This window comes from Furipterus horrens, unplaced genomic scaffold (assembly GCF_987537825.1).
Source record: "Furipterus horrens unplaced genomic scaffold, mFurHor1.1.pri manual_scaffold_7, whole genome shotgun sequence".
In the NCBI taxonomy this organism is placed as follows: domain Eukaryota; kingdom Metazoa; phylum Chordata; class Mammalia; order Chiroptera; family Furipteridae; genus Furipterus; species Furipterus horrens.
The window spans coordinates 27105631-27128419 of record NW_028327177.1 but is presented as its reverse complement, the minus strand read 5'-3'; the positions used below and the strand labels follow the sequence as shown (position 1 = coordinate 27128419).

Sequence of the window (22789 nt, the reverse complement as noted above, 5' to 3'; positions counted from 1 at the left end):
TTTTATGTTTAAAAACAGTGGATTCAATAATCAATTAAGGCTATGATTAATACTTGAAAGTTTGAATAAGGCATTGTAATGGAAAACTTAGTCTTTTAAAGGCTCGCTTTAAAAACTAGGTGCTTGTTTTATGCGACTTCTTTGCTAAGTTCACTTTTAAATGACTTAAAAAAAAAAACTTTGGACTTTATTTTTCTGTCAAGTGATCTTTTTTTCCTAGACCTTTAATACAAGGAAAGGGTACTCTACCTTGGGTGCGATTTTTGTATTCAAGTTTTAGTAACTTCATTCATTCGTTCGTGAATTGTAAATGGGAGAAAAGTACGTACTTTGTAAGATCTACCTTTGCCTATTGATTTCGATGAAGGGAATGATTTTGAAATGCTGGTTTTCAAGTCACAGGCCCTTCAGTGTTTGAAGAGTTAAATTAGGAGTTGGCTTTCGTCCACGGCCTGCGAAGCCCGAAAGATCGGGCGCGCACGGCCCCTTGATTAAACCCCCGCAGCAGGGGACAGGCCCTGGAGGTGCCGGAGCCGTGGGACTCCGCCCGAGAGGGCGGCACCCGCTCGGCTTCCCCGCGACCCGCCCAGCGCGCTCCGGCCGCGCCTCTGCGCCCAGCACCCCCGCGGCCGACGCGGTAGTTTCTCCTGATGATGCAAACACTCACTTCCCGCATTCACTTCCCACAGAGGCCGCGGAGCCGGCGGGAGCCGCGCGCGCCCCTGAGCCGCGCGCCATGGGCAACATCCAGAAGAAGCTGGCCGGCAAAGGCGAGGCCCGCCGGCGGCCGGAGAAGGGCGCGCCGCGGCGGGGTCGCATTCCAGGGGCCGCCGCGGACAGGCGAGGCCGCCTGCGGGCCCCAGCGACGGCGGGCGGCGCCAACGGGCACCCCGAAGGCGGGAAGGGCTCCCGGGACCCCGTTCCGGCTACCACGTCGCCGCCCGCCCCCGCCGCCCCGGTGGGCCCGTCCGGCCTGAAGAGCCAGGGCAACGAGCTGTTCAAAACCGGGCAGTTCGCCGAGGCGGCGCTTAGGTACTCGGCGGCGATAGCGCAGCTGGAGCCCGCAGGTAGGTGAGCTGCGCCCCGCGGGCTCCCCGGAACCCTTCGGCTCCGTCACGGAACCCAAAGGGGCCACCGCGGGAGAGGTGCAGGCCACCTCTTGAATGACAGGCGCTGGTGTCTGTACATTCCTACCTGGTGACCGAGCGCGGTGAGTGACCGGACCTCCGGGCGCAGTCTGTACCTTGGAATGCGTACTGTGTGTCTGGGGAACGCGCGCCTGTCCCTCTGCGGGCTTCCTCCCTGTGGCCACTGCGGACGCGCACAGCTCCTCGGAGCTCCGCCGGGTTCGCGGTCTGTAGGACTGCAGCGCCTGCCCCTGCACCTCAGTCGTCTGGGGAACTTGATTTTGCTAATGGATTTTAACTGTATTTAATTACGTGTGATTTTAGGAAGTGGAAGTGCAGATGATCTAAGTACCTTATATTCGAATAGAGCAGCGTGTTACCTAAAGGAAGGAAACTGCAGTGGCTGCATTCAAGATTGTACCAGGTAAACTGCCGGTTTTGGCTTTCAGGTTGGTCAAGAGATTGTTATCCTTTCAAGGTGGTGAATGCAGTATTTACTGTTTTTCTAAGTTCTCTGCATGACTCGAATTTCTTAAGGGGGTTTAAGGCCTATTAATTGGTTAATACATAAAAAATCATCAATTCTTCTCGCACGTATATAAAGACAGTGATAGAAGACTATGCAAACTGTTTTTCTTTTCCACTGTTACCACCTTAATTCATGCTCATTTTAGATCGATCCTAGGCTACTGGAGAAGACTTCTCACTACTCTGTCTGCCTCCTCCAGTCGCCTGAGCATCAGTATAAGTTTTCCTGAAGCACTGTTTTGTTCAGACTGCTTCAAACAGGTGTTCACTAGCTCAGTACGGTCTTCCAGATGGTTATAAACTCCTCTGTCTCCATATTGCCCCCTAGACAAGCCTTCTGCTCCCATTTGGTCCACTGTTGTGTGCTCTGCACACCCTTGCTTCTGAAAATCTGTCATTGTAAGAAACGTCCAAACCTGCAAAAATTTTTATGAGGTTTTCTTTTTGTTTTGTTTTGAGTCAAACTGATGACAGTTGCCGGGAAGCAAAATCTCAAGGGATTGAGAAAATGCTCCGGAAGATGCCAATTTTACCACTTTAAACATCAGAATCAAAGTGGGGAGACGTAAGGTGGTTTCATGAAATCTCTTGGTGGTAGATCAGGGAGGCAGGGGAAAGCAAAGCACGGAAATCTCTGGGATTGGATAAAAAGTAAAAGGAATAAAAAAACTTCTTTTACATAGGTGGATGTAGGATAGTTAACAGTTAACACAGTCTTAACAATGAGAGGATTTGTGGTCTCTGCTCTAGTGGGAGATCCTTAAAACTTTAAAATCTTAAAAGCTTAGGTGTCTGTTGCCAATATGTTGTGCTTCAGACTCGTCTTAGGTATTCCTACAGTAAGTGCGTTCAGGACTCTTGATTTAAACCTTGGGAGCCTTACAGATAGGGCTAAAAACTGTGGATTCACTTTGTCCTTAAGTGAGATTGTTTAAGGAGGCAGGCATTTTCTTGTTAAAACTTGTGTTTCATTGTGGACCCAGGAAGAGGTCAAAGATGGGCCTCTAGCCATGGTGTCCCAGGAGGCTAGAATGGAGGTTTGTCCGGAGGGAGAGATGGCCGGCTGGGCGGTGGCTTAGGTAAGGCGTCCTTACACAGCGTTTTCTTCTAGGCCTAGGAATCCCGCTCTGTTGGTCAGTACTGACTCCACAGACACGACTTGTTTTCTTCGGTACCTAGCATATGAGTGCCAGCCTAAGGGGCTTGGAGTGATTTTCCTCCAAAGCACTGATTCTCAGACTCGTTTTAATGCTAGAGAAACCATGATTTGCTATTGCAAACATGTTGAAAATTTGATGTATTTAAATTTGATCTAGGAATCATTTATTAGCAGAAATATGACGATTTTCACTTTAGAAAGGTTGCATACCTTTTAAAGGAAGCCTATTTTTTTAGTTTTTCACTTAACTATCTTTGCCCCTTGGAGCGTTGTTTTGTGTTCCACGAGCCCTTATTTTAAGACAGGTGGTAGCAGGAGTCAAACATGGAAAAAGAAAAACTCATGGGGGCAAAATTTAAATAAAGGGAAGAGGGAAACCTATGAATTACCTTTCATGGGTTTACCTATAAAAATAACTCTGTGCACGTTGCAGAGGAGGGGAAGTACCCGATTTTAAGTGTCTAAACTCCTGGGGCCTACTCTGAAGCACTTCCTCAGAGATGTTTCCTGGGGGCATATCAAGAGAATTACTGTAGGGAGGGTAAGGAGTGTTTGAGAAGCTCCAGGGGCTAAACCACACCAAAAACCTTTCAGTGACTTTCCATTGAGGACTCAGTACAGTGAATGATGTCTCTGCTTTTGTTCATCTTTGCATTCTCTGACAGACTTGAAATTAGATGACTCTTTAGGAACTTAGCTATGTGAACTTGAATACTTAAGCTTTTGTATAAAGTCTGGCTTAAAAATTCTCTGTGTTCATTTATTTTTATGAGTGGATGCTTTTTTTTTTTCCTTCTTTTGTGGAATTTCCATTAAGAAGCTTATATTTATTTTCAGGATTGTGGTTAAAAAGAAAAAATCCTTGCATTTACTAGGCTGAGGAGTGCTAAAAAGTAATGGTGCCATCTTATTCAATTTTAGATTCCAAGCCTACCTCAAGTTTATCTTGAGTGGATCAATAGTGCCTTGGATTTTGGAAGTCTAGTGAAATGAGGGTAGTCATGTGGCTGTTCATGTCATTACTACCCCTAAGCATTAAACTAAGCTGGATTGAAGGCACTGGTACAGGAGATAGACCCTGGTGCCCAGAGATCTGTTTTTTAGTATTTAAGTGTTTTTTACTTGATTTTTATTTTACTTTTAAATAACTTTTACAGGTTATAAAAGTAACACATACCTATTATAGACAAAAAATTTAAACCCAGTACAACAGAAAGGGCAGTACAAAATACCCCCTCTCAATGCTAACAGCTAGGCAGAGCAACATTGGTTATTTTTCAGAGAAATGAAGCTAATGCCATTTCTAGAACAACTTTGGTGGTCCAGAGCCGAGGGGCACACCCACATGTGCAGCTGAGTGTGTCTGCACTGTGGAGATTCCTGAGGGGGTCTGAGTGGCAGATGACTTTGAGTTCCTTTATTTGTAGTGTGTTGTTTGTGTTTGTGGCAGAAAGAGCGTAGGCTCTGAAGAGTGCACCTTGTGGCCCTGGTGTTGATCTAGGCACTTGGGGATGCCCTTGCCTTCCTGAAGCTTAAATTCAAAAGAACTGACATGGGCAGATTTCTCCACGTGCCTCTTCATTTCCTCACCTGCAAAATGAATGTGTTAATATTTCCCTTGTTGTGAGAAAGTCTACAGCGACCAGCAGCTCGCAGATGTGCGATCAGAGCTCCTACCTTGCCAGATCACTGTAGACAGGACTAGACAGCAGACCTCGAAGACTGTTGGAAAAAAAGTAAAGCAAGCCTTGCTCATGCTTCCCCTGAAGCAAGTTCACTATCTTATAAATAAGTCGCTTGCAGCATAAGAGTTAACCAGAAGAGCAAGCCTGCAACCCCCAATGTGGACTGCGGATGCACACTCATAAGTGCGTTATGTAGAAAGTAGGCTCTCCATAGCACCTCTGCACAGAGTACTTCCTTACAGTTCCAGCTAATTTTATTAAAACTAAGTACAGTACTTTTCATTCATAGATGCAATCTTGACTGTGTGCTTTATTTCAGAATATAATGAAGTACAAAGTAGTGAAGTAGCTTTAAACAGTTACTTCAAACAAAACCAAGGAACTTAACCTTGAAATACATCTCTAGTGATATTGAAAATATTTCATAGACAAGTGCGACATGAAAATTAATGACTTAAAGAAATCATTGTATGCGTCCTTGATTACATCTGGTCTATTTTTCAAGCCCTTTGGCAGCAGGTGAATCATAATAAACTGCCTTGAGTTTTAGAGAGATAAATTTTCAAACAGTAATGCAAGTTTATGTGGTTCTGTGCTAAGGCGCCTTATTAAATACATAGGTACAAATAAAAATTTCCCTTGTAATCCTTCAGTAACAAGAATCTGTTGAAAGCCTGTTCTGTGCCTGGTGCCATGGTGGGTTCTATTAGGGTGTGTGGGGGGCGGTGGGGGAGGCTGGGGATGATGGTGTAGGGGGCTGAGGCATACTGCCTGCTGCCAGGAAACTCAGCTTCAGTAGGGGAAAGAATAAATAAATGCCAGAGTGCTTTGGTACTGGTTTAAAAGAAAGGAAGTAACCACAGACTTCATTGCTCTGCTACTCAGGGTTTGCTAGGTCCCCAAGATGAAATACCAAGTAAGTATGTATTTGAGTCCAGTACTACAGTATGCATTCAGTTAGTATAAGTTAAAGAGTAATTTTCAAAACAAATGACATGTGATATTTTTGTCTTCTTTAGGGCTCTGGAACTTCATCCATTCTCAATTAAACCTCTTCTTCGAAGAGCAATGGCCTATGAAACTTTAGAACAGTATCAGAACGCTTATGTGGATTATAAAACAGTGTTGCAAATAGACTGTGGAATCCAGCTAGCAAATGACAGTATTAACAGGTAACCTGATCTGAGGCAGCTACCTCTGAGGTCTAGGTATTTTATAATGGAAATAGATGTTTTTCTTTCCCTCCTTCAAGAATGGCGTCAAAGTGTGTGTGTTCTCAGTTATTTCCTTTACATGATTGCCTTCTTTCACTCCATCCAAAGCAAGTGGGTCTGTCTTTCTAACTTAATTTCTTTTTTCTTTCTTTCTCTCCTTCCTTCCTTCCTTCTTTCCTTCCTTCCTTTTCTTTTGCTGATGTGAAAAAAATTTTTTATTGAATTTATTGGGGTGACATCGGTTTGCAAAACCATGCAGGTTTCAAGTGTACAACTCAATAAAACATCACCTGCACACTGCATTGTGTGCCCATTGTTAATTTCTAAGTATCCCATAATATATTCTGAGTTGTCCTCTAATACCTTTGTGTTTGTTTCCTGGTCTATTTATTACTGTTCAGTGAATACTTTCGTCGTCGTCTTCTTCTTCTTCTCCTTCTTCTTTTTTTAAATACCACAGGGTATAGCTCATAAAACACAATTTAATTTTAGTCTTTATAAATACCTGTGGGGTTAGGAAGGCGTTTTCAGTGATATATAACTCAGTATTAATTATAGGATAAGATCAATAAATGCAGAGAAAACTGCCATGTTGAATCTTTTGCAGGATTTGCAGATGTTCATTGGTACCACATCTGTCAGTGTAAATATATCAGTTGCTTCTCCTCAGGAGAATGAATGTCTTCATAAGCCTGCTAGATATTTGTGTTATAAACCCTTTAACTAGACACTCATCTAGGATGAGTATCAATTTAATATAAGGGTGAAATGACAAAAAATTTGGATCTAATTTATATTATGAACTATTTACCTCTTGAGTGAGAATGGGAAGGTAAGAATTTCCAGACATCACAAATTACTTTCAGATGAAATTTGAAAATTACTGGTTGTATAAAAAAAACCTTAGCGCTAGTTGGGTAGCTCAGATGGTTAGATCATTGTCCCAGTCCACCAAGGTTGTGGGTTTGAACCCTGGTCAAGGTACAGAAAGAAATCAACCAATGAATGTATAGATAAGTGGGCAACAAATTGATGTTTCTCTCTCTCCCTTCCTCTCTTTCTCTAAAATCAATTTTTTAAAAAAGAACTTACTCAGTTTTTTTAATTGAATGGTTCTCGTTGATGTATCATTGATTATATAAGATAAGAAAGCTTTGTCTGGTATTTCCATATTTATTTTTCTGTAAAATATCCAGTTTAAAAATTTCACTATTCCTTTTAATGAATCACATATTTATGCTTTCTTTTCCATCAAAGCAACAGCAATTTTTAAAAAAATTTAAACACCTGTGCTTATTTTGTTCATGTCTTCTGTTAATCATATTCCTCTCTTCCTCTCCAGGAATCTTATATTTTAAATTCCCCTGCATATACTTATTTATTCCCTGGCAACACATCATCTCTTTTCAGCTGCTTCTTCCTTCCTCTCTGCTGGTAATCCAAGTTTGCTTGAAAATTCTTTTTTTTCTAAAGCTTCTTTTGATTTTGCAGTTGTGGGTGGTTATACATTATTTTCAAACTTATTTTTTACACTAAAATATAACAAAAGATCACTGTTGAAATTTCAGCTAAAGGAACTGTAGGGAAATTAGGTGTATTATATTTGTATCTATATAAGTTAAAATTTTTTCACACTAAAAGTACTACTGAGTTAACTAACTTGAATGCATTCTACTAATTACCAGTAAACCTCTACTCTTGAGGAGCACGTTTTTAAAGCCAGATTCATTCCAAACACATAATTCTATTTTGCTCTTAAATAAAAGTATGATATGTTGTATGTTTAAAATGGTGAGAAAGTTATTATCAGGGATGTTAATCTGAATTTTATAATGGCTATTAGTAAATGTCATTAATATAGGAGCCCTCATATTAGACTCCAGTATCCTATTCTTTCTTCTTTATGCATATGAAAACAAAATTAGTGGATAATTATAGAGATGAAAAAAATACAAGGTAAGACTGTTTTAAGAAAAAGCAACATTCCATGTGACAGCTAGTTTTAGCCCAGACTTGTACACCTGTCTTTAGTGTATAGTTTTGGGCATATAAATTCCCAAGTGCTTCTGAGTATTCTGAGGAATAATACATTATCAGATTAGTAGTTATATTAAATATTATGTGGGACATTTTTTCTAGGTCTCCTCAATTTTATTTTTATATTTCATCTTTTCAAAAATTAAAATTTTATTGCATGTACATTTTAAAAAATTTAAACTAATTAGAAATGTCCTAATTTTTTTCTTTTGATACAAAAAGGATCTAAAGTTACATAGTTTTTTACAAAAGTCCTTTTGAAGACAGTTTATATGGACAGCAAATAGCTCAAGATTGTATGTTTTCTACAGGGAAGTACACAAATGCATAGCATTTGTACGCATAAATCTTAACTTTCAGTAGGACCTTTAGTTATATAAAATTCAGACTGCATGATCAATAGAGAAAATTCATTTTCTTTTTAGAATAACAAGAATTTTAATGGATCTGGATGGACCAAGCTGGCGGGAGAAGCTGTTACCCATACCCTCTGTGCCCGCTTCTGCACAACTACGAGCCTGGCAGCCTGCCGCAGAGATGCCCCCAGCCCAAGGGGGCGAGTCCTGCAGCCACCCCCAGCCGGGCATCACAGGTGGGGGAGGCCTACGCTCATTTCTTCTGAGCGTTATTTTGAGCCATATGTTTTTTCACAGTAAAGCAGTAGAATAAGAGCATGAATTTAGGCGTCAGACCTGGGATTAAGACCCTGTTTTCCCTCTTTCTAACTATAGAGTCTTAAGAACTTGCCTCACACCTCCAGTGTCCTAGTGTATGGGAAAGAGGTTAGTGTGAGTAACTATCTCACAGTGTTGTTCTCAGGAATAAGAGGAGATATGTGTATAAAACACTTAGCACATGCTGACCGTGTAAGGTTATAGAAGCCTCCATAAAGGGTAAATTAGCACTGTGTTAACAATAAGAATTAAGTAGCGTATGGTTTTCTACTATACCAATAAAACTGATGTGTTTGAAATAACACCTTATAACATAGATAGCTAGCAGGTACTTCCTTCTGCCTTATCATAGTTATTAACATATTTGCTATGGTACCTCGTGGCTTTGTGCAGAGTGGTTAATACATGTGACTGCAGTCATTTTTCTGCTTTAAAGCTAGTTGAGGGAGGCCTCATTTCTCCTGCCTGTTTAGGAACTCCTTGCGTGTTCTCAGGTTGAGCTTCATCTTGCAGAAACCCTGAGGTTGTTGAGCTGTGATGTCCCAATGGCTAGTGTTAGTCCTTCATCCTCTTCATTGTCTTGAAGGAAGATGCAGGGAAAATCTGCCGAGGTTTTTTGATAATGTGGCAGTCCTGGGGAAGTCACGGGGATCTCATTTTCTAGAGTTCATTATTAATGGAGCCTGGTACAAAGTATTAACTCAGTGAAGAGTGGCTATTTATTATTAACAAAGTACATATATTGTACTAACCATACTATAGGTATATGATAGCAAACCATAAGTATAAGTTTAATCAGCTTTTTCTGTTCATAGTGTATTGATCATTAGCGAGAATGGATACCAAAGGCTTACAAACGTTGTTAGAAGAAAAGCTGAAGGAAAGATTTTTAGCAAATTGAAGTGTAGGGGGACTCACCTGTCATATTTTATTTTAGAGCTTATATATACCAGGGTTCCTGGGGACTGTCATTTGACCCCTTTGAAACTTGAAACATTAGGCAGAAATATTTGTTACTTGAAATAAAAAATGAAGAATTAATATTTTATGTCATTTTTGAAGAGAGACAATTAAGATTACTATTTACATTCAAGTTTATAGTATAAATTCAGTAAATCTCTCAAGATTTTTAGATCACAAACTTTAAAAGTATATTTTAAATTTTAGGTTAAGGATTTTTATTTTATATCAAGTTATTTCATAGGATAGAGTTACATAGATTTAAAACTTTACATTTTAATACTTTATGTGTGTTAGAGAAGTTTGGTTGCAAGTAACAGAAAGTCTGTTGACTTAAATTGTGAGAACTGGTTTTGGCTCAGGTACCTGAAAGGGCCCAAGTGGGCTCTACAGTCACGCACAGCTCATCGGAGTTCCGGCTTCAGCCGGGAACAGTGGGGCCATTGAAGATTTAGGCTTCATGTCTGCACATATCACCGTCCAAAGGGAGAGAAACACGGTTGCTTTTGGTGGCGTAATTTAAGAATGAGGAAATACGTTCCCCCAAAGTTATAGCTTTTTTATCCTGCTGTTCTGTTAGCTCAGACCCTGTTGGTACTTATTCTAATGGGTCCTCTGTCCGTGCCTGAGCCAGTTCGTGTGATGCAGCAGTGCCTTACTCTGATTGGCTTCGGCCTGCGTTCCTGATCGGCAGGCTTAGCTTTCCCTGGACACTTGGGCTGAATAGGAAAAGGATGGTAGCTGTGAGGTCCCTGCAGAGAGGGGAAAAGGGATCCCTAGCAGGGAGTCAGCCATGGTCACCCCAAGACAGTGGGTGATGAGAACAGCTAGGACGCTCTGATTGTAGGTAACGACATCCAACTCTTGATGGTTCCTACCATGGAGAAACCCACAGGTCGAGTAGCTGCAGGGAAGGCTGGACTTAGGACTCAGACCTTCCCGTTTTGCTCTCTGTTCTGGCCTTTCTCCTGCTCTGTTGGCCCCATTCTCAGACTCTGCCCTTGTCTTACAGGATGGCAGCATAGCTCTTCCCTTCCCCCTCAGTCCACAGGAAAGCAAGGATTACCCCACCAGATGCTGCCACAGAAATCTGACTGTAGCTCACTGTCTCTCATAGGCCCAACACTGACCAATAGATTATTTTGGCCAAGGGATTATAATGTGTTTATCAAAAAAAAAGCAAAGATTACCCCAAAAGGTAGAGCTAGGTGGGTATGCTTTAAACCACAGGAGCAGAAAGTAGAGGAGGTATGATTTTCCAAAGAAATTTGGGGTACGGGACAAATGTCTACTAAAGGTTTTAATGGGTTGGTTTGATTTATTTTTCATGAAATAATTATTTAACAAAATACTAGATTTTTGTATCTGTAGCAAAGAAAAGGCATGCCAATATAATACGGATAAAATGATAGCATTACTTGTATTTTATTTTCAAGTGCCATTATTTATAATCACTTTTACTTATAGCCAATTTATCTTTACAATTGTATACAAATTTTGTTCCATTTAGACTCTAGCTCTGTGAGGTATGGGTTCAAGTTAATTTGCAGTTGAAGATTTACTTACTGATGTACTTAAGATTTTGTAGAGTTGCTTATATAAACACTTCCTCTTTTTTTATTTTTTGGATTCTATAGATGAAAGAATGTTTAAAACTCTTAAAGAAGAAGGAAATCAATGTGTAAAAGACAAAAACTATAAAGATGCTCTTAGTAAATACAGTGAATGCTTAAATATTAACAATAAGGAGTGTGCCATTTATACCAACAGGCAAGTTCTTTTTAACTCTATATAATTTCTTATGATATTTTTTATTAAAAATATAGGCAAATTGTCAAAGTTTATTCCCATGGTTAAGAATTTATATAGCAAATTGTCTAAGAGGTGGGGGCCTCAGGAACTCTGGGGAGATTGAAGGCATACGGGGTGGTGAGCTGGGAGGTCTGTGGCCTGGGGTACACACACAGGCTGCTGTTCTGGCTTTGACTGCTCCTCTGACCCTGCCTGGCCACTGGCCTTGCTGCAGCTGTAGGCCTGAGCATTGTCCTCCATGGTGGGAGTAGGAACACCTGCCTTTCAAATGAGTGTCTGAAGTGCCCTTTCTCTTGAAGTGCTGAGGGAAGGGACCAGCTTCTTTTAGTGTGCAGTGGGAATAGGCAGATTGTTCTAGGTTGCTGCTCAGGTGCCATCTTTCCACATTATGGTAAAAGGTAGTTACTTAGAATATGGTGATTTGGGGAATTTTAGGGAATATGTAGAGTCTGGGGTGATAAGGAAAAATAAGTTATAGTTCCTAAAGAAGAGGGACTCATAGCACGAGTTTTTCTAGCTATTTCTTTTTTTTAAAATAATTTATTTGTTTATTTATTTTTAGAGAGAGGGGAAAGGAGAAAGAGAGGGAGAGAAACATCACTGTGTGGTTGCCTCTCACTCATGCCCCCAACTGGGGACCTGATGTGCAACCCAGTCATGTGCCCTGACTGGGAATCAAACCAGCGACACTTGGCTCGCAGGCCAATGCTCAATCCACTGAGCCACAGCAGCCAGGGCTTCTAGCTATTTCATATGAATTCTTTTTAATTGAACTTCTCACTGCTTGGATTTTGTATGTTTTCCTCTGATAACCTTTTTGCTAAAAATTTGTCACTCACTGCACCAGGTACTTTCCTGCCCTTCTGTTCAGCCTCTGTGGAATTGGGCATTAATGGCCACTCAGTTTTCCCTTGAGACCACCCTCTCCCAGTGGCTGCAGTACAGACAGCTCACCTGTCTGGCTCTCCTCTTTTCCCCCTGGAATTCTCAGGGTTCCAAAGGTGTAGACCCCTTCTTTGCTCTCTATGCTCTCTGGCCACTTCATTCTCTCTGCAGGCACATTTACCACCTTCCAATTACGGCCTCTAAATCTGTCTCTGAGTTTCAGATCTGAGCTGTCCCCTTCCTTCTCTCATGATAGCTCTTCCACCCTGACCGATGATGCCTCCCTCTCCGAGTATGTCAGAAGCTCGATGTCCTGCCTTCCTCACTGGGAGGGAGCCTTTCTCTCCACTGTCACCATCACTCCCTGCTCTGGATGACCACCATCTCTTTCTGATATCTGTGACACCCTTCCCGGTGTGCCTGCACAGTCTTGTTCCCTCTTCTCTCATTCTCCAAGTTGCAGCAAGAGTGATCTTTCTGAACTTGCTGAATATGTCAGTCCCTACTTAAAAACCCATTAGGTTCAGCATAATGCTTGCCTTCCTTGCCCTGATTTACAGGCACCTGGCGATCAGGGCTGCCCGCCCTTCCAGTCTCATCCCTGCACTACAGCCACCTGCCACTTCCCTTACTCTATCAGGAGCATCAGGTTCTCAGTCACCGTAGAGGTCTACACATACTGTGCCCTTGGCCTCTGCTCTCCCTCCCTACATCTCAACTCTCACCCCCGGGCCTTAGCTTTGGATAATTCTCACTTCATAGTCTGGGCTTCAACTTAAGTGTCACTTCTTCCAGGAAGTCTTGCCTGACTGTTCTTCCCTTCTCCTCAGCCCCACGGGATCTGATGAGATTCTCAGCTGTATTCTCCCAGAGCACCCTATGCAGATATTTTATTGAGTTTGCTTGTTTTAATTATTCTGTCTCTTCCTCGAGGCTGGGGCTGTACTTGTTTGCAGTTATATTCCCAGTGCCATAATTACATGTGTTGCCAGAAAATGCCATAATTGGGCTTAAGGGTCAGGTTTCAGTTGAGAAACAGCTGTGGTATATAAACATACTTATTGAGCTATTTTCTGATTTTTCTTAAGTAAGTGTCTAGGTATGTTGTCTTTCCCTTTCATAATACTGAGTTCCCTTACATTATACCAGAGCTCTCTGTTACTTGAAGCTGTGCCAGTTTGAAGAGGCAAAGCAAGACTGTGATCAGGCGCTTCAGATAGATAACGGGAACGTGAAAGCATACTATAGACGAGCTCTTGCTCATAAAGGACTCAAGGTGAGGAAATCTTCATTTTAATATATAAAGTTCAGCTGTGAACAAATCCTGTGGTTTCCGTGAACATCCGTCTTGGCATCAGTGAATGGGACTGAGATTATCCTGGGATTTAATTCTAGTTCTACACTAACAGTCCTGAAACCTTGGATTAGGCCTCAGATTTCCCCTCATTATAATGTGGAGCTAGATAATTTCTAAGACTCCATCCAGCTCAAAAATTATGATTTATTTTCTGATTTTCTAAGGAGTGGTGCTATTTACGATAAGTCCACTTCAAGGGATAGGAATATTTCTTACCAAATTACTCGAGGCCACCGGCAATGCCATTGAATTTCTCCAGCAAAGGATGAGGGTTGTCTATGGGGCGGGAGGAAGGCATCAGGCTGGAAAACGGTAGAGACATATCAGAAGTTGGGCAGCTCATGGTGATCTGGGCCTTAAACTGGCTGCTGGTCAGTGTGAGACTATAGAAGGCATTCTTCTCTAAGAAAATCGCACTTTCAAAGAAAGTATTTTATGATGACACTTTTATTTATGCGAGTGAATGTTCACGTTTGTAGAAAAATGTCACAAGGGAAAATCAGAACATACAGAACAAGATGACATTTTCTGAAACGATACATTTTTTTAAGTCAATTTGATTAAGGCCTAATACGATGAAATTCACATATTGTAAGTGTGCAAGTCTTGGATATTTTTTCTCTGCAAAGATTTTTTTTTAATTGACATATCATAGTAGTTTCAGGTGTACAACATAATGCTTTGCTATATGTATACATTGCAAAATGATCACCACACTGTGTCTTGTTGGCATCCATCACCACACAGTTACAGTCCTTTTCCTTGTGATGAGAACTTCTAAGATCCACTGTCTTAGCAAGTATCAGATACATTGTACAGTATCATTAACTATAGTCACCATACTCTACATTACATCCTCATGACTTTATTTTATAACTGGAAGTTTGTACCTTTTGAGCATCTTCACCTATATTGTTCATTCTCCACCCCAGACCTCACTTCTGGCAACTACCAATCTGATCTCTGTATCTAAGTGTTCAGGTTTCTTGTTTATTTGTTTGTTGAGATTCCACATATAGGTGAGGTTATATGGTAATTGTCTTTGCCTGACTTATTTCACTTGGCATAATTCCCTCAAGGTCCATCAGTGTTGTCACAAATGGCAGGATTGCCTTCTTTTTTATGACTGAGTAATATTCCAGTGGGTATATAGATCACTTTTCTTTTTTTCAAGCCACTCTTCCACTGATGGACACTTAGTTGTTTCCATGTCTTGGTTATTGTGAATAATGCTGCCGTGAATGTGGCAGTGGGATATCTTTTTTTAAAAAAATAATTTATTTGTTTGTTTGTTTGTTTAGTTTTAGAGAGAAGGGAAAGGAGAGAGGGAGAGAAACATCACTGTGTGGTTGCCTCTCACTCGCGCCCCCAACTGGGGATCTGACATGCAACCTTAGTCAGGTGCCCTGACTGGGAATCGAACCAGCGACACTTGGCTCGCAGGCCAGCGCTCAATCCACTAAGCCACAGCAGCCAGGGCCTTGGGATATCTTTTTTGAATTCGTGTTTTTGTTTCCTTTGGATAAATACCCACAGGTGGGATCTCTAGGTCTTAAGGCAGTTATATTTTTAATTTTGAGGAACCTTCACATTACTTCCCATAGTAGGTGCACCAATTTATATTCTTATCAACACTGTAACAAGGACTCCCTTTTCTCCACATCCTTGTCAACACTTGTTATTTTTTGTCTTTTTGATAATAGCCATTCTAACAGGTGTGAGGTGATATCTCGTGGTTTTGATTTTCATTTCTCTGATGATTTGTGATGTTGAACACCTTTTCATATACCTGTTGCCCATCTGTATGTCTTCTTTGGAAAAATGACTATTAAGTTCCTCTGCCCATTTTAAAATCAGTTTGTTATTTTGCTATTGAGTTGTATGAGTTCTTTATATATTTTGAATATTAATCTCTTATCAGATGTGATTTATAAATATTTTCTCCCACTCAGTAGGTTGTCTTTTCATTTCGTTAATGGTTTTCCTTGCCATACAGAAACTTTTTAGTTTGATATAGCCCCACTTGGTTTATTTTGCTTTTTTTGCCTTTGGTTCTGGTGTCAAATCCAAAAAAAATTATCTCCAGCACCATTTATTGAAGAGAGTCCCCTTTCACCAAAGAGAATTCTTGGTTCCTTTGTTATATGTTAACTCATCATATATGTGAGGGTTTATTTCTAGGCTTCATTCTTTTTCTTTGATCTGTGTCTGTGTATATATGCCCAATACTGTATTGGTTTGATTACTATAGCTTTGTAATATAGTTAGAAATCAGGAAGTGTGATGCCTCCAGCTTTGTTCTTCTTTTTCAAGATTGCTTTGGCTATTTGGGATGTTTTATAGTTCCATACAAGTTTTAGCATTTTCTTATTTCTGTGAAAAATGCCTTTGGAATTTTGATAGGGATTGCATTGAATCTGTAGATTGCTTTAGGTAGTATGGACATTTTAACTATGTTTTTTAAAAATCCTCACTTGAGGATATGTTTATTGCTTTTAGAGAGAGAGAGGAAGGGAAGAGAGAGAGAAACACTGATGTGAGAGAGAAACGCTTATTGGTTGCTTCCCATACGCCCTGACTGGGGATGGAACCCGCAACCTAGGTATGTGCCCTGACCAGGAATTGAACCTACAACCTTTTCTGGTGTATGGGATGATGCTCCAACCAACCTAGCCACCTGGCCAGGGAAGAATTAACTCAAGCTTGGGTGCATGATGGTGGATCTGCATGACTTACGAGTTTATATATGTCCAAATTCTTCCAGCAAGTTGACGTCATTCTGGCTGCCTCACTCTTTGAACTTGTTTACCTGACTGACTATGAAAGACCAGAGTTTTATACTTCCATGTTGTGAGTTCTAAAAATTGTATTATAATGCTGAAAGATAATCCCAAATTTGAGGAATCCTATCCCACTAAATCATTAGGGTGGCATCGTGTTTTTCTGATTGGATGTCTTAACAGCTTGATTTATATACCCTGTCATTTGAGTTATATGCCAAGTGAATTTAATTTCAGGATCTACAAAGGCTACAGCTGTTTATGCCTGCATCACTAACTCCTGGACCTGCTTCCTGGGGTGACGGCCATGAGGAAGTGGCACAGGAGCCCACAGTGGCAGGTGCCCTGCTGCGAGCTCTCAGCAGGACCCTCTGCTTTCTTGGATCTTTGTTTGTTTTCTAGCGGGCTTTAATTTTTCTTTCTCTGTGCCAGTTTTGAAAAATACAGAGCTTTCCTTAATGTACAGCTGTTTTCACAAGAAAAATAACTGAACATTTTACTCTTGCTTACAATTTTTTTCTTTTCTTAAGTGCCACTTATGTGTTAGGTTTTGGGAGCATAGAGTTGAATAAGACATCATTCCTGCCTTAGGGAGTTTATAGCCAATTAGAGATGCTACAAGGCCAAGATATCAAAAAATAGTAACATTTTATAAAATAATTATTGTGGTTAGAGTTTAAGCACACCTATTAATAGTAAATTTTGTCACAGACCTATGTGATTATACTTTTTTTTTTAAGGCCTCATGAAGTCAACAGTCACTTTCAATGTCACCATCCTTTTTTCTGCCAGAGCCATCCTTTTCTCTTTGTCCAGCCTTTCTTCTTTCCTCCACTCTGCACAGCTGGTGCCTCCTCAGGCCTTGGATTCTCTGACAGCTTCCTTCCCCATCATTAGGATCCATCTCAACCTTTGATTTTCTTAATTGTATCAGTGACAGTCCATACTCATTTTATTCGTTTACTTGCTTTTTGTTGTTCCCCTTCATAAGCTGTACGCTTCTGTTATGGCCGGCACCACAGCTGTCCTTTCTCCCACGGCGTGCCCAGTTCCTGGTTCGTGGATGTGGTGGTGGCCATCTGTCAGGTGAGGGACCTTGCCTGACCACTCTGTGGGATCCGGCAGACGGGCCCCCCCTCTTCCAGTGCTGCCCTGTGTGCTGCCCCCACCCATCCTGCTGTCCTGCCCTCTTACCACACTGGCCTGCCTCGGTTTAACACTTATCAAAGTGTATTACCTGTTTTCTTACGTCTCCTTTAACCAGACAGGTTGCTCTTCAAGCCCTGACTTTTCTGGAACTGATGGAAAAAATTGTAATGATGCTTGTGGTGTTGGACTTTCATTTCCAAGGCTGTAGCTCACAAATCTCTATTTTCAGGCCTCTCTCTTGAGCTCCACAGCTGTATGACCATTCACCTCTGGCCCTTGCTGCCTCGGTCATCCCAAAGATTATCTTTCTATGCCTCAGTTTCTTTATCTCTAAAATGGGGACAATAAGTTAGTAGTTAGAGGGCTATTATGAGAGTAAAATACTACTACTGGCGAAGGGCTGAGAATGGTAAGAACTGGCTGCTATTACTCTCTCACCTTGCCCTGCTGCCCCCCTTCCTTGCCTTCTAGTGTGGCCCCCGCCTGGGCCACTTGGGTGGAAATGCAATGCCATCTGTTGTAACAGGTTCCAATTGTGCTGTTGTGACACGGTGGTATGTGGAGATTTGTTTCTAATAGCACATAATGTACTATAGTTTGTAAATAGTTTATCTTTTCTTTTTTATAAGTTAGAGAGGATTTAAGGTTATGTCTTTAAACTCATGACTCCATCACTCTTGTTTTGGTGTGTTGCTGGGTGGTGAGGGAAGGGATGTGGCATTACAGCTAGTCCTTCTGGATTGTCACATAACTCTGGCTTATCTGTCCTCTGCCTCATCCTCCAGTGTATGCTGTTATTGACAGGTCATGAATACTTAGAGAGGAGGTTACTCATTGTTGGAATTCTTCGCCTCCTCATAGAATTAATTTTGGTTTAATCAGTACATGGGTCTAGTCTGTAGTTCTAGAATATGGCCTGTCGCTGTGGGCTGATGTTGTGATATATATCTCTGCTTCCAGATTCCATGCTGTTTCGTTAAGCTTAGATTTCTTTTCTTTCTTCTTGAACTTTCCAATGTATTATCTGGCTCTTCATGGAAGAATACATGTCAACTCTAGCCTATTTGAACAGTATAAAACTTAGAAGGGTTTTATGGAACAAGAAAATATGGTAACAACTAATATTTGTATAGCTCTTTATAGGTTTAAGGCATGCCTATTATTTTAATTCAGTTATTGGTACAGCTTCAGGAAAACTAGAATAGAGAAACTCTTGTTATTCTTATTTTAAAGAGAAGAAAAACTGAAGCTCAGAAAAGTTAAGTAGGGCCTTGTTCAAGTTTCACTGCTAGTGAGATGTTCATTATTTCATTTACTTAGCAGGCAACAGATGCGCACCATGTGTTAAGGACTGTGCAGGTTATGGGGATACAGAATTTAACTTGAATCTTCTCTGTCCAGACTCTGTGTTCTGTCTTTTGTAGAGGATGCTCGCTGTGTATGTGTTATAATATTCTAGCCCAAGTATTACCTCAAAGGCCCAACTTTCTAATTGTGGTACTGATGGGAACCCCTGTATCACTGTGCGCTGCTCAGTTCAGCATCCTCGCTCCCACTTGGCTAATCTGTGCCTTCTCCTGTTATCCCTGACAGTTATTCTCTCTGCCTTTCTACTTTCAGAATTATCAGGAAAGTTTAAATGATCTCAATAAAGTTCTCCTACTAGACTCAAATATTGTCGAGGCAAAGATGGAACTGGAAGAGGTAACCAGACTCCTTAATGTGAAGGATAAAACACCATTCAGTAAAGGAAAGGAGAGAAGGAAAATTGAGATTCAAGAGGTATTTATATTATCTTTGACAGTACTTTTTTGGGGATCTTATATTGGATTCTAAGGTCGTATACCTCTGAGTTCTACAAAAAAAATTTAAATTTTGTGTTTTTATTCCGATGCTCAATGAAGAAATTTTAACCAGTTCTAAAGACAGACTTTTCCTTTACCATGGTAATTAGCCCTTGCATTTTCCCAGCTGGGCCCATGGACGGTATGAGGACTTTGCACTAGGTTCCTCTGTTCTTTGCCCCACCCCTACCCGCCACCCCCCAGCTGGCCTATGTTTTGTATTGCTTCCACTCCGGGGTGCTCTGGGAGACTGAGCTTTGCTTCAGGGTAAACCTGGACAATCCTGAGAGGACTATTTCAGTGGCCCCGCAAGCCGCACCCCATAGAGATTTTCCAGTTTGCGTCAGACCCTTTAGAGCTCTGAAACAAGACTGGCTTCATCAGCAGTCTTGGACTACCCCAGACTCAAACCTGCCTTGTGGTTTCAGATAACTCAGTGTCTTGTGCTGGAGCTTTCTCCTTGGCCTTTAGTGAGGAATGTCAGCCATGAATCCTTCTGTATTCATGAATACTAATTATCATCTCATTTGTCATATTACATTTCTACTAAGAGTAAGAAGCTAAAATATGAGAGGCTAGAAGTGCTTTTCCTCTAAGGAGGGAAGAAAAACTGTTTTCTATTAAATGTAAAGAAGTAAGTAAATGTAAAAGTTACGAAAAAGAGAAAGTTGTCATAGATCTTTCATATGGCAGCTTTATTCATGGAACATTATAAAAATAAAAATCTTTATTTTCAATGTTAAAAGTATTTTAAACTTAAATACTTTTAGGAATGACTACTAATACCTTAACACATCTCCTCCTAAAAAAGTAGATTTTTATGATATATTACAAATTATACAGTTTTCACGTAGAACTTGACTAAAATACAGTAAACTGCGGTTTTCAGTTCCTTCCCACTTTAATAAATGTAACTTGGGATACGTGCCGTGGCTGTTGTGTGTGTCACAGTGCAGTGTTTTCCTCATGAAGGTGAGTGACGGCCATGACCAGCTTGAAAGGCCCTCCGAGGATGTGAGCACTGGCCGCCATGCTTTGGAGAAGGGCAACACAGACCGCGGGCCACCGGAATGCGGTGAAAAACTACCCATCACCAAGCCGAGCAATGCCTATGAATTTGGTCAGGTTATAAACGCTATCAGTACCAGGAAAGATGAAGAAGCCTGTGCACACCTTTTAGCCATCACTGAACCGAAGGATTTGCCAGCGTTGTTGAGTAACAAACTGGAAGGGGACATATTTGTCCTTCTTATTCAGTCTCTGAAAAATGATCTTCTTGTTAAAGATCCCTCACTGGTATATCAGCATCTTTTCTATCTGAGTAAAGCAGAAAGGTTTAAGGTAAGTGACAAAGTATCTTTGTTATAAGAGATTGATTTCTTTTTAGGCTTAACATAACTTTAAAATGGTAATGTTTTACACTAATATAATTTTTCTCTCTCTTTCAGATGATGTTGACACTAATTAGCAAGGGCCAAAAAGAGCAACTTGAACAACTTTTTGATGACCTCTCAGACACCCCAAACAAACATTTTTCTTTAGAAGATGTACAGGCCCTAAAAAAGCAGTATGAGCCTTAAATCACCATTCCTGTTAGATTTTGTCCATGCATGTTATGTGTTCTCGTAATGCTACTGAGATGGTATTGTAATCCAGTTGCATGGATAAAACCTTGCTAAGAAAAGATTCCTGGGTCTGGACTATAAATATTTTACTTATTTTTATACATAGAACATGTATATTCTACAGTCTGCTTTGTATTAGTTGTAAATATTTTCTTATGTACCAGAGCTAACATCTTTATATTTAATAAGTATATTTGGACCTTACTAAGATGCATTTTAATTTATAGCATACATTTTCTTTTAATAACTTGTTAAAAATTTGAGTTAAATTACATTTCTTTGGTCTTTGAAGGAGTCCACTTAAGTTTGACAGAAATGTATTCCTTTAAATTGAATTTTTAAAAGTGAAAATCATTAACAATGATTATTACATCATCTTTAATTCCTGCTAGCATATATAAACCCCATTTTATACTAGTGCATTATAGCCTGCTAAGATAAAATGCAATACTTAAATTCATAATATGAAATGGTTATTAAATAAATTGTGATGATCAATTTAGAGCTCTAAGAGGAACTTATTTTTTCTAATATTGAAGCATTGCCTAATAATTAAGAAAAAAAATTGCCAAAGATTTCTACCACTTTTTACTAGACTTTTAAAAAGCTACTTTCCCTTATAAATTGCTTATATAAGCAATAACAAAACAACACATATAAAAGCAAACTGAGCCTTTATTTTTGTTTGAATTGTCACACCCATATTTTTCCAAATATTTAAATGTCTTCCCCTCTTTTATCCCTCTTTTAAGCATGACCATATTTATTCCCTTAATATAAAAGGGAAAGTGAAGAACTCATCATATTGAAGCTCTTTTGTTAACTGAGTTAGAGAAAAGGTATTTCTTAAAATATTTGGGTTCCTTCAGTACACCACCAAATTTATTCCTGTAGTCTTTAGTCAATTCTCTTTTTCTGGAGCATTTTCTTGTTCTTTAGAAGTGAAGATGAAAGATGAATGTGACTTTTATTATTTCATTTCTCATTGTTTTATCTAATTTTTTATAATTATGGAATATTTTAAATATCATTGTGGGTAAATGGTACCATTCAAGGTATGCCATTTTTCCTTTAAACTCTTCTTTGTTCGAATATCTGCTGTAGTAGTGTTTATTTCTAGTCTTCAAGCAAACAAAATAGTTTTCTTCTTTTTAATGCTATTAAATTTTTGTAAAAGTAAATGATGGAGTATGTTAGTAATTGTAGAGACAAGACATAAAAAGGAAACATCTCCTTTGTTGACAATTACATACCCTGCACCTGGCTGCATGGGGCTAAGCCGTTTGCTGGAGGCCACCTCTCCCACCGAGGAGGTGGAAAGCAATGAGTGAATCCCTGTCTATCCCAGTTGTGTGGGTTGCGACTAGAGAATCCATTTCTCTCCAGGAGCACCCAGAGCACTAAGGTGGCACTTCCGTTATGGAGGGGAGGGAAGAGAAACTGAAAGAAACAGATAAGAATATGAAAGCGTATTCAAGGAACCTGGTTCCTGTGACTACTTCAGGACTTCATTGGGAAATCAGCCCACAAGCCTCCGGAGTATTCCTCTCAATCTCCCCACCAGGTCTGTGGGTACCCCCAACATCCCAAATGCTACCCCTCCTACTGTGGTCAGATCTTGTACATGCTCCTGAGTGCATTAGCAAAAGTGGATCCAAAAATCAGAATGTTCTCAGAAAAAGAGACCAGGATTTGTGGACAAGAGAGAAACCACAAACAAGATATAGCACCACTTTCTGGAAAACAAAAGTGGTTTCCAGCAGCCAGCCCGGTAAGTTATAAGAAAAGATATAAAAGATTAAGAATTCTGCCACAAGAGGAACAAGTCTTCCTGTCCAAAGCTACGAAAACCTTGATAAGGCAACACCAACACTCACAATCAGTGTCCCATCTGAAGGAACCAATAAAGATCTAAGGAGTGTCCCATTACCTTAAATTTGAAAACAGCGATAC

The 22789-nt window shown here is 40.3% G+C and overlaps 1 protein-coding gene across 1 annotated transcript in view; it reads left to right on the top strand.

Annotated features, from left to right (window-relative positions):
• SPAG1 (sperm associated antigen 1) overlaps positions 1–21963 on the top strand; it is a 43046-nt gene extending 21083 nt beyond the window's left edge. The window contains exons 10-18 of the mRNA XM_090283517.1: positions 690–1067; positions 1452–1551; positions 5519–5671; positions 8176–8342; positions 11022–11154; positions 13231–13357; positions 18988–19149; positions 20184–20552; positions 20660–21963. Of these exons, the coding sequence (XP_090139643.1) occupies positions 690–1067; positions 1452–1551; positions 5519–5671; positions 8176–8342; positions 11022–11154; positions 13231–13357; positions 18988–19149; positions 20184–20552; positions 20660–20791 (1721 nt within the window). The 3' untranslated portion in view covers positions 20792–21963. The remainder of the gene's footprint in view (positions 1–689; positions 1068–1451; positions 1552–5518; positions 5672–8175; positions 8343–11021; positions 11155–13230; positions 13358–18987; positions 19150–20183; positions 20553–20659) is intronic.
• Positions 21964–22789: the final 826 nt, after the last annotated feature.